At 42.2% G+C, this 12762-nt stretch overlaps 1 protein-coding gene across 1 annotated transcript in view; it reads right to left on the reverse strand.

The window, feature by feature from the left end:
- Positions 1-12762, reverse strand: part of ADCY5 (adenylate cyclase 5) — a 336865-nt gene that overhangs the window by 76838 nt on the left and 247265 nt on the right. Inside the window, exons 6-7 of the mRNA XM_077829909.1 lie at positions 10223-10381; positions 9046-9187 (exon numbers count right to left, since the gene is read on the reverse strand). Coding sequence (XP_077686035.1) covers positions 9046-9187; positions 10223-10381 — 301 coding nt within the window. The remainder of the gene's footprint in view (positions 1-9045; positions 9188-10222; positions 10382-12762) is intronic.

Below are 12762 nucleotides of genomic sequence, written 5' to 3' on the forward strand. Positions count from 1 at the left end.
TACAACCATGAGATCATGGGCCATATAAATTATCCAAAGCTGTGTGAAGAACTCTTGCATTTCCCCCCCCCTCAAAATAGGTGAGATTTTGAACCATGTATTCTGTAGCTTTTGCCATAGATAAAACCCACTGTAGGGCAGTGTTTTTCAGTCAAAGCCTCTGGTAGCAAAATTTTGCTTGCACAAATAAAACACAATACTAAAACTTCTTACTCAAATGGACTTGACTCTTACTTGCAAAACTTATTTAAAGGAACCTTCTTAACTTGATTTTTTTTTTAAAAAAAATCAGATTTCTGATTGAACACTCTTTAAAAGTATGTTGTGATTTAAATTTTAAAATAAAAGATGAAGTCCCAGATTGTTAAAGGTATTTAGACATAGCTGCATTCAGTGTCATAATGCCTAACAGATTTAGAAGCCTAAATCTAATTTTTAAAAAGGATTTAGGCACTTAGGAATCTAAATCCCATCAACTGGCTATGGAATTTAGACTCCCAAGTGCCTAAATCCCTTTTGAAAAATGATATTTTATGCTCCTAAATTAGTTAGGCATCATGATGCTGAATGCAACAACCCAAAATAGCTTAAAAATCTGGGCCTAAGCGATTTTCTACTCCTCTGTAGATGTTTGTAAGGGTCACTCTTTTCAGTTTAGTGAGCCTATTGCTCCCTTGCTAATTGACTATACGGGAAAACTGACTTGATCGATTGTATCCCTGTATTCACATCATACACACTAATATAATAATCTTTGTACAATATATGCCTTGTTAGGTAAATGAATAACTCACTGGTCATCAATATCATGGTGAAATGTATGCAGCAACATTACATATAAAGTTATGAATTCCCCCTGTATGATGTTGGTAGCGAATGTTCAAAGCCATGCCTGACTAGCCAGGAGTGGTTAAACAGGTCTATCCTAAAAAAAAGAAATGTGTGTTTACCTCAGTTTACATATAAGTAGTAAACACGGTCCTTGAGACAGCAGGAAGAAGACAAGGCAAATCTGCATCTCAGCATACGCAGGGGAGATGAAAAAGCATGGGCCACCTTCACCCCCAGACTCCCCGTTGCCTTCTTTACGACTTCAATAAACTTTGTTTTGAGGGGTACCCTTCACACAATCCACTTCAAAGGGGAACTGGACTATAAAAGTGAGGGGCAAAACCGTGCCAGGATATCTCTCTCTCTTGCTCTCTCTTTCACCTCAGACAACAAAGGAACTAGCCTTTTGACTTTGGCGAGGGGGCGAGAAGGCATCCTGACCTGAAAAATTTTGGTCAGCCCTATTGCTGGGAACAAGTGCTAAGGATTTTACCTTGAACCAATCTAGTTTGTTAAGTTTTAGCTACTAGAAAGCATTTTACCTTTGCCTCTCTTGTAGCCATTTCTGACTTTAATATCTGATACTTGTACTCGCTTAAAATCTCGCTCTTTGCTGTTAAATAAACTTGTTTTATTTTTTAATCTAAACTAATCCAGTGTTGTGTTTAAACTGAGCTTCTTGGTAACTGAAATAACAGGCTGTTGGTTATTGACTATTGACCCTGTACAGGGGCAACGAATCTATAATATCTGAACTGTCCAGGAGAGGGCTGGACAGCACAGAACACATGTTTGGGGGAAAATTCAAGACTGAGGGTGTGTTGAGGTCAGCCTGCAAGTAGTAACCAAGGCTGCTGGAAGCCAGAGTGTGGCTGGTGTCTTGCTGACAGGCTGCTTGGGTCAGAGCTGCTGGATCAGGACTGCAGCTATTCACAGACACTCAGGGTGTGACCTATATGCTGCTTGGCTGTTTGTGAGCAGCCTAGGTTGGGAACTACAGCAGCAAAGCATTGTGAGGGACCCTAAGGTGCAGGGCAGGTCGTGACACAACCCCTCACTGGTCTGGACTGCACCCCAGAATGGCACCGACTATACACAAAGTGTCATCAAATGCATGAGAAAACTGGGAAAAGATTGAGAAAAGGAACTGTTGACAATGTCTTTCAATTCTGCTAATCTTTATGTGCTATCTGTTACAATGGGAGCTGCAATATTCTCAGACAGCAATGAGCTTTTCAAATTTAACATGGATAAACTCCAGAAGCTGCTGTGGGAACTTTCAAATATGAGCTTGCAGAGACCGTAAATCTTATCCCCAGAGGTTTTATTGAATTCTCATCACCATTTCCCACACACTGAGCTACAGTAACACCATGTCAAAACCACAGAAATAGTTGAGATTTTCTTAGACCACTCAACTGCATCGAACACCTTTACTCTATGGCTGCATCTACAGTAGGATTTTTTGAGATCTGTGGTTATCAGTGGGGCAGTTCCAGCAGTCAAAGCTGTTGCATAGATATTCCTAACTTAGCTAGAGGATAGCACCTTATATTGTCTTGCTGTCATACTGACATGTGAACTGTATTTCTGACAATAATATATGACCAATGCCATCACAGCAGTAAACCTATGTAAATGGGAGCCTGCTCCGTTACAATGAAACTCATTAAATCTAAGATGTTGTAGTAGAGTCACATCCACAACATACAAATGATAATTTTGTTTGTTCAGCTGGATGGAGCTCTAGGGCATTATTTAGAGAAGAATGAAAGCTGTTTTCCTAGGAGCCATGGCCAGAACTCACGGAGCCATTTCAGGCTTAAGGAGCCACCATCGCCATTTCTTTCTGAAAATGGTGCACCTACTAGTATTACAGGGAACATCCACATTCCGGTATAACTGAAAGAGAAGTGAGAAAAATACGTGTGTCCCTTTTTTTTTTTTTTTTTAGGGTTTGTTGACTTTGTACATTCGGCAGCACTTTGTGGACAGTCAGCATTCTCACTCTCTAGTTGATGGTCATGTTCAGTTCCTGCCTTACTTTCTTAGCACAGTGTTTCCCAAACTTCTGAAAGCTAACGCCCCGTCATTCAGGAAAATGAAACTACCTGCAACCCCACCATGTGGTGTTAGAGCCCTACTCAATGTAATGTATACATCTTCAACACTCCCCCAGGTAGTCCTTTGCGCCTCCCATCCCACTTTGAGAAATGCTTGCATAGATCTTTGTTATAGCAGAGCAGCAGCTCTGCTATAGTTAAGGTTGAAATACTATATATCCTTGCCCTTCTTACATGCTTTGATGAGCTATGAAATAGTTAGCAACTTGCTGTTTGAAGCATCACCATTGGCATCTGAGTTCACACCCCATTAAAATAAATGGGAAAGGTCACACTTAGAATCTACTGTTTCAGGTTGTCTGCAAACTCAGGCAGACATCTGCGCATTTGTTACATTTGCTTTATGTTTTGAATGGTTTCTTCACAACCCTAGGAGCTAGGAGTTTTTGTGTTGGTTGGTTTGTTGGTTGACTTGTCTTGTTTACAAATGAAAGTGGAGACTCTGGAGAACAATATAGAGGTCTGTTTGTGTCCCCTTAGCTATTTCTTCACATCCCCCGGGTTGAGGAAAATAGCAATAGCATAACACCATCACTCCTGTACTTAACTGAGGCATGGGAGGGCAGGGGTTCAAACACCAGCTTTCCCACAAGTTCTGCAAGGAAGCATTTACCAGTAACAGCACCAGCAAAGCTGCTAGTGAAACTGAAGAGGCAGTAGGCAGGTATATGCAGGGAGAGGAAAGAGATGGGGTTGGGTCTGAACCGCTTTGGTTTTGAAACTCTTGGGTGTGCCTGTTCCCTTCGCTAGTAAAATATCTTTATAAGCATCAGGGGGAAAGCAGAAAAGTCCCAAAGTATACTTTCAATTCTGTGGATGTTATTTAAAGACTGCTCTATCAGAAACGAGAATTTTTTTTACGAAGTCAATGTCAAAAAATTCAAGTTGGTAGCATCCTTTTAATAAACTATTTTCAAAGGAGGACCTAGTCTAATATATACACAAGTTACTGGAACACAAAAGTATTACATTCCTCCTATTTAATCAATGCAACAGAAAACTATGTAGATGCAAATAATTCATTTAACAGCTGAGAATGCAAACAGACAAAACAGCAGAAAATTCAAAGTTATGATTCATCACAGCAACAGTAAGTGGAATTTGGTATCACAATGTATGCCGTTAATTTTATGCCTTAACTATACTCCTGACAATGCTGAGTTACAGTGTCTGTGGGAGTTATGGGCCAGTTATTCAGACAATTGAGGTGTGCCCACATAAACTGGGAAATTGCTCATCCAAATGGCTCATTGCATGGATTTGAAAATGCAGTCATGGTAACTCTATGTAAATTAGGTGCACAAGTATGCACCTTAATTATCAGAAATTCTGGCCTCACTACTGTGAATTCCCTTACTTTATTTTGCGTCAACAATAAAGTTGTATTTACCCAGTTTTTTTGGCATAATAATTGCATATGTGATTGATTGCATATGCAAATAAACATGCTAGGCCAAATTAATCACTGGGGTAAGGAGTGCCCCTCCATTGAAGTCAGGCAAACCTGTTCTCCCACTGACTGATTTTATTGGAACATGCAAAGGTGAGTTCTGTTTAAATTCAAGATTTTCAAAAAACTTAGACTAAGCATGCAAAATATCAGCTCCAAAGGTCATAGTTTCAGAAAGTTAGAAGCTGCTTAAAATGAAAACAGCTCTCTCAGTGATAACTGCAACTAAAATAGCTTTCTAGAAAAATAAATAAGACTTGCAAAGCCTGATGTAGATGTAACTGATCTTGCCTGGGCTGACATCAGGGTTGGAACATGGGACCTTCAATGCTAAAAGCATGAGCTTCTACCACTTAAGCTAAAGGACTGATGTCATTAACTGGAAACAGTAGCAGACTCAGTAACCTCTTACGTCAACCAGCTACTAGAGATGGACAAAGATCCAACACTATCTTAGTGTGGGTTACATGGACAGTGCAATCAACAGAGATCCTGGGCTGTAAGGCGCTAAATGCCACCAGCTCCACTTGAACTGGGTTTTGAAAGGGTTCACCACCTTGCAGAAATCAGGCACCAAGTGACCGAACTGTCCAATGAAGTGTTGTTCACCAAAAACAACCCTTCTTGGCAGAAAGGCCCAGGATTTAAACAGACCTACACTCTCACCCCTGGAAGGAGCCTGAAGATCAGAGGTGAGGTACATTATGTGGAGCAGTGGAGGGTGAGGGAAGTTTGCCCTGCCACTACATCTGCTGTTCCTGATTTAGGTGAAAAAAAACAGAGGATTTACATCTTTAGCCAATATGAAATACATTGCCACCCTGGGCCACAATGCGATACATACTCAGCTTTGTTATGAGAACTCCATAAACAGTGTGCGACTAACAGGAACCCAGACACGACGCACAGGAACCCATTACTAAGTCAGATGAACATTTTATGGAGGTTATTGGAACGGACTCCAATAAAAACCTCACTAAATAAATCATACACAAGAAAGTAGATAAAAATAGAGGGAATGGAAGCAAAGGTAAAACACTGGTACCTTGTCCATCTTTACTTCTGCAAAATATTAAGAAGGGTGGGGGTGGAGAAAGGGAAAATGCTTTTCACTTCTGATAGCTTTTCATTCTATTAAAATAGGTATTTACATTTGGGCAGAGAGCTGTAAAAGATTCCAGCTCAGGGCTTCAATTACAAACTAGTGAACTGTAAGAGTGAGGAAGCTGGAACTGTGAGGCCTAGAACTCAGGACACCTCTCTTCTCTTGGACTCTGACACTAGTCTTTGTGACCTTTGGGTAAGTCACTTCTTCATGCCCAGTTTAAGTATAGTAACTTCCTAAGCCACATGGATATTGCAAGTCTTAATATTAAGTGCTTTGGGACCCTCAGGTGCAGAGTACTATTAGCAGCGACATTACTTTAGAGCCGAGAGGTCCCAACTAAGACCAGGGCCCCATTGTGCAATGTTCTATACCAACACATAGTACGAGAGCTTAGAGTCCAATAGACAAGACAGGAAAAGGGTGGAAGAAATGAAGTATCAAACCCACAGGGGATTTAGGCAGAGAGTCACACAAGAAGTCTGCTGGAGAACCAGTAACCGAACCCAGAACTCTTGAGTCCCACTCCACCACAAGACAGTCTCTGCCCAATAACAAGGCAAACGTGGAGTGTGCTTTTGATCACACCTTTTGAAAATTCTATTGAAGTCTCCACTGCGGCCACCGTGAGGCAGCAGAATGTTGTAACATACTTTGAAGTACCAACATTCCACTTGTCCCAACAAAGATCTACAGACCTTCACAGGAACATACCAGATACTTAGTGTATTCTCCTGATGTAACAAATCAATACACCTTTCCTCCCCTGGACATGGGCCCTCACCAAAAGTGTGTTTTGCAGCAGTGAAGAGGGTAAAGTGTAAATATCTCAAGTGGCTTGAGCTGCCCACTGACAGGCCATGGTGTGTGGGACATAACGATCTTGCCCTGCAAACTCTAATAATCTTCTGAAGATTGACCATAATTAATGAGATTTCTCTCTTGGGTAGATAGATACCAAAACATTAGCTTATCACCTCAGAGGATGAGAATCGATTTTCTTCCTTTTTTTGCATTAAGACGATTTGAGGCTTGCTTCCCTTCCTGAGAGAATGTAACTGCAAGTGATGATCTCAAGCTAATTTTGTATAGGCATAGTGGTCATTGATCATGTTATTTAAGCATGTCACCAGCAATGCATTTGACCTCATAATGCCCATGTTTATCAACATTCCCATTTTACAGAAGGAGAAACTAGGCACAAATAGGTCAAGTGATTTCTTCAAGGTAAGACAGCAAGACTAAGGCAGATCTGGGAACAGAACTCAGATGTCCTGACTAATAGTCCTGTGCTTTAACACAAGACAGTCATGCACTATAAGGTGGGTAGAAAGTTGGCTAGATTGTCGGGCTCAACAGGTAGTGATCAATGGCTCCATGTCTAGATGGCAGCTGGTATCAAGTAGAGTGCCCCCAGGGTCGGTCCTGGGGCCCGTTTTGTTCAATATCTTCATAAATGATCTGGAGGATGGTGTGGATTGCACTCTCAGCAAATTTGCGGATGATACTAAACTAGGAGGAGTGGTAGATACGGTGGCAGGTAGGGATAGGATACAGAGGGACCTAGACAAATTGGAGGATTGGGCCAAAAGAAACCTGATGAGGTTCAACAAGGATAAGTGCAGGGTCCTGCATTTAGGATGGAAGAATCCAATGCACCGCTACAGACTAGGAACCGAATGGCTAGGCAGCAGTTCTGCGGAAAAGGACCTAGGGGTGACAGTGGACGAGAAGCTGGATATGAGTCAACAGTGTGCCCTTGTTCCCAAGAAGGCCAATGGCATTTTGGGATGTATAAGTAGAGGCATAGCCAGCAGATGGAGGGACGTGATTGTTCCCCTCTATTCGACATTGGTGAGGCCTCATCTGGAGTACTGTGTCCAGTTTTGGGCCCCACACTACAAGAAGGATGTGGAGAAATTGGAGAGAGTCCAGCGAAGGCCAACAACAATGATTAGGGGTCTGGAACACATGACTTATGAGGAGAGGCTGAGGGAACTGGGATTGTTTAGTCTGCAGAAGAGAAGAATGAGGGACGATTTGATAGCTGCTTTCAACTACCTGAGAGGTGGTTCCAAAGAGGATGGTTCTAGACTATTCTCAGTGGTAGAAGATGACAGGACAAGGAATAATGGTCTCAAGTTGCAGTGGGGGAGGTTTAGGTTGGATATTAGGAAAAACTTTTTCACTAGGAGGGTGGTGAAACACTGGAATGCGTTACCTAGGGAGGTGGTAGAATCTCCTTCCTTAGAAGTTTTTAATGTCAGGCTTGACAAAGCCCTGGCTGGGATGATTTAATTGGGGATTGGTCCTGCTTTGAGCAGGGGGTTGGACTAGCTGACCTCCTGAAGTCCCTTCCAACCCTGATATTCTATGATTCTTTCCTCTGTGAGTTAGGATAGATGTTCCAAAGTTTGAGGTTGTTCTGAAATAGTGTTTTGCTGGGTTCCATTATGGACCTGGAGACAGCTGCAAAATAAACATTCAGATCCAATTCACAGTTTGTCAGATGCTCAGGGGGTTTCAAATCTACAGTAGAGTTTTGATTAGTCTCAGATTAAGGGTAACTAAAAAACTGGGTTTTGATCCAGGCCCATCGCTACAAGCTGGTAAGAACTTCGGATAGAATACATACCGTCCACTGGTGCTTGACGAACGAAATACTGGGTGAAATATCATGGTCTATGTTATGCAACAGGTGAAATTAGACGATCAAGGTAGTCCTTTCTGACCTTAAAATCGGTCATAATCTGGACACACGCTGGTTATAGAGACTAGTTGCAACACAGCCCACTTTTTGTTGGAAGAGAGACACAGCAGAACCAGAGACTGTAGCCTACAACAATGGCCTGAGTCCAGCTCAAGTCAATAGTGACTGAAAGCTGTTACCTTGTGCTGCTTGTTCAAGTGATCTATGGGAAATGAATTGGTACTCTCAGTCCTGTTCCACAAGGACAGGCATCCACCATCCAAGCAGGCCCTAACTGATTACCTGGCTGGCAGAACCATACTGAGGAATGATGTACCATGGAGTGAAGCACTGTCACTAATTCAAGGTGCCCCGCTAGCTCATGTCTGAGGCACGCTAGTGGGCAGGCGGGGAAAGCTTCCACGGCTGCAGCCGAAGCCGAACCTGGCTTGGGGTATGATGGAGAACTTTGCTTTTCTCAGGCTAATAATTTGCCAGCTTCCACCAACATAAAACTCAGTTACAAAATAATCTCTCATGTGCTTAAAAAAAAGGACTAAGGTCAGATTCTTTTGTACAGACAAACTGTGCTTTGGGCAGGAACAGGGTGAGAAGAGGTGCAAAGGTGGCCATGCCCTGCCTTCCCCCAGACTCACACCTGTGCTGGGGGCCAGGAGGGAAGGTATGCTAGAAGTTGTTACACTGGGCCTCTGGCACTGGAGGACTTCCTGGCATAGAGGGAATCCTCTACTGGCCAGGAAAGTCTGGCTGTCAGGCTGCTGTGAGGTGTTAGGAGTGGCCACCAGCCAAAAACACCTAAAACATACATTAGTCTGTTTGCTCTTACCCGTTTTTGACTGCAGCGTACAATCAGGAAGGTCTCTATACTGTGCTCCTTGAGGTAAGCATTGCGTTCTCCTCCAAAACCCAGTTCCACCTCGTAGTCTCCATTCAGATAATTCAAGGTTGCTTTGGTAATGTGGATTCGCCTTGAATGAGACAAAAGGCAAATCGTGGAGTTCATTAGGCAGCTCTAATAATCACGTATCTAGTAAGCCAATTCCTGCCAGTGACAGATTCTGTGCGCTAGAAAAAAACAGTTCATTTCAGGGTCCAATGCTGCTGCTGCTGACATCCCCTGGGAGTTTTGTCTTGCCTTTCAAAGGGAGTAAAATCAGGCCCATTGACATTTTTCCATAGAATTAGGTTAAAACACATTATCCAAGTTTTACATCCATTAATAAGCGTCCCGGTGGATGTAAGGCAGCCATTCATTCATTCAATTTGCTTGATCTAACACACAGTAGACATGCTTGCTCAGCAACCAAAACACATTACACACACATGACTGAGACATGGGTCTACAAAGTCATATGCCATGGATACTCGGCTGCATCTAGCTTGCTATACCACATTAATCACTGTAGTATCCAGGTGCCTTATAGAGGTATGCAATCAAGTAGATGATCTATGTTTTCTACTCTTCCCTCCTAGGGGAGAGGAAATGTAGAAATATATGCAGAATAATAATCTCATGGGGAAGCTATGTCAGGGAGCTGGTCTTCCATTGGTCCTTAAGGTAGTGAAATGTACATTTATTTGGATCTCTTACGGAAGGGTGTTCCAAAGCAGGAACAACATTTCCTTCTGATGACCAGGTGATATCTTCAGCAAACATTTATTAGCATATGGTTACACCTCTCTCTAACCACGACCCACTGTGATAGGGATCACACAGAGACATTAATCCCAGGTGTCACTTCATCAATTTCACTGGAATTATTAAGAGGATGAATTCCATTCTTTGCATATAAGGCATGTCCACCCTGGGTGACTGCAGACCTATTGTGGACAGAAGTGTAGGGTTGAGAGGAAATAAACTAGCCAGTGAGTGCCCAAATTAAAAATTCTGCACCACACTCATCCTATGACAGACAAACAAACTAACCAAAACCCTCCTGCAAGTCAAAAGCAAACTGTCACGTGGATTGACTCACGACAGCTTTGGTGAAGCAACAACTTACCCTGCTTTACCTCCGGCTTCCATGTGATTGGCTAGCGTGACATCATTTGACCACACATCAAACTGCCACTTCCTGAGGCCCAAGACTCCACAGTGAACTCTCCCGCTGTGGATCCCAACCCTCATGTTCACGTTGACTCCTGTCACCTCCCGGACCAATCTGAAAAGAGATGCAGAAAGAGAAGGATGTCTCTGGGAAGTATGTGCCTGTATCCAGTGACATAACTTGGCTCCCAGAGCACAAAATACACAATTCCCTAGAAATTATTCAAACACACACACAGGGTGCTGCTCATTCACAGAACTTTAGCTACAGAAATCAGACAGGCTGTACTGCACTTTGATAAGCCAGGCAAAGTACTAGTTAGATAGGGGTGTCCTTGGAATAAGTTCTTGTCCTCTCAACTTGGTCGCAAGTTCAGAGCTCATGGAAAAATTCTCTGGGAGGGTGAAAGCACTAAGTCTTGGTCTTTGATTTCCATACCAAAACTGGACATAACCTCCCAGCTCTCTGAACCTCATTAAAAGTAACAGCATGTTGCAAAGAGAAAAAGGAAATGATTTTGAGCTCGTAATTTGTCTGTATGGCACCAGGCATCAAGTGTTCCATGGATGAAACCTGATCTGTGTGTGAAATACCCACTGCAGTTGGAAACCTTGAACTGAGCTTTAAGCTGCAGCCATCGCAAACCACAGAACCACATCTTCTGCACTCACTCCAAGTGGGCAGCTACAAACACTCAGACTCTCATTTTAATGAGCTCTTGGATCCTCTGTTTGCTCCCAAAATGATCACTGTCATACTTGGTGGGTTTTTCCTTTTTATGGCAAAAGTTTACTTGAAGAGCTCTTCACATGGAAATTCTATTTAGGAATTCAGGGGGACGGGGGACCTACAAAGGGTCTGATGGCCTCAAGAAGGCCAAATGTGGCTTATAGTTGCTGATGGATCACATCATTACCAGAATGCCCATGTTTCACAGAGAAACTCACCTGACAGTTCTCTTAGTTGTCTATGGGGTTCAGAGGGGGGCAGGGCACAGAGAACAATCTGAGAAGTTGATTCTATGGGCCAGATCCTGTATTTTCAGAAAACGCAGGGTCTTGTTGTACACAAGCCAAATCCTACTCACTGCGATCGTCCTGACCATTGCCCTGTTCTGTTCCTGCAAAGACAACCTAATCTCGGGGAGGAGCCAGCATTGAAAGGGAGATGTTAATTCTCCAAGAAGCTAGTGCATTCTGCCCTAATCACCTGATACGGGGCTTCACAACCTCAGGTCTGGCAACATACGAGTAGCAGTTGTATACACTAGTCAATAAAATAAATTTCCCCAAATTCAGTTTCATTTGTTTATTCTTTTCTTTTCTTTAAGAAGGTTTCCAACTGCAGTTCATAAAAGTGGTATTTTCAACTCAAAAGCCTGATCAGGATTGAGACCTCATTGTTCTAAGAGCTATATAAACATAGAGGTAGATATGGTCCCTCTCCCAAAGACCCCACAATCTAACACTTGACATGTTTCTAATGGCAAAAGCCTGATACTTTGACTTACCATGGTGTTATCATTGAACCTTGTCTCATTGCTCCCAAATGAACTGATAACACAGGCTGTTTATTTTTTCCTCTTGTTTTCTTAAAGATATATACATAAATAGAAGCCTATCTTTCCACGTACTCATCGCGGTACTTACGTGTCCTCTGTGCACCGCACTATCTAGTTTTGAGAATATTTATTTGTAACCAATTATGCCTATGTTAATTGATCTGCTCAGAGCTGGAACTACTCAATATAGGTCCAATTCTGTGATGTGGTGAGTGTCCACATTTCCTTCTGATTCCATTGGGAGCCAACATGTGTTCAGTCCTTTGCAGGATCAGCTCCTATAGCATTAAAGGATCTAAAACAGAAATGTAAAGGCTCTGCAGTTCTCATCTCCTTCAGTTCAGTAAATTGGATTGAATTTCCACTTTATCTTGATCAAGTCTCAAGGTACGTATTTACTGTGCTGGGTACAGTACATCCTTATTATTGGGATTTTTTCAAGGGCATAAACAAACACCCACACATCTGTCTCATTTTTCAGATCACAAGTATGTGGTTTGAAAAGCAGCATTTCCACATAAGAGACTTCTTTATAATACTAGCATGCAACAACTATTCCTCATTTCATACACAATGCATACCTGGACTATTATATATATAATAAAATACTTCACTTATTTTTACATGCTGCTTCCTTGCACTTTTCACCTTTGAGATATATATATAAAAGGAGTTGTGAATAACCTACTTTCAATGGCTGTAGTAAAGAATCCCATGGAATTGATGTGGAGTACAAAGAAGTGGCAGGTTAGGCAGCATCTTATTAAATGCTAAAAGGAATAATTTCCAACAACTTGTACTACCAAGAAAATACTAGGTCTATTACATTTAACAGCAAAGGTCTCACTTTCTACCATGAGTGGCTTGAAAGAATCTATAGCTCTTGACAGATGGCTTTGTAAACCCACCGCCCAGCTGAGTAACACTTAGGGTA

The sequence above is a fragment of the Eretmochelys imbricata genome, chromosome 11 (assembly GCF_965152235.1).
Source record: "Eretmochelys imbricata isolate rEreImb1 chromosome 11, rEreImb1.hap1, whole genome shotgun sequence".
In the NCBI taxonomy this organism is placed as follows: Eukaryota; Metazoa; Chordata; order Testudines; family Cheloniidae; genus Eretmochelys; species Eretmochelys imbricata.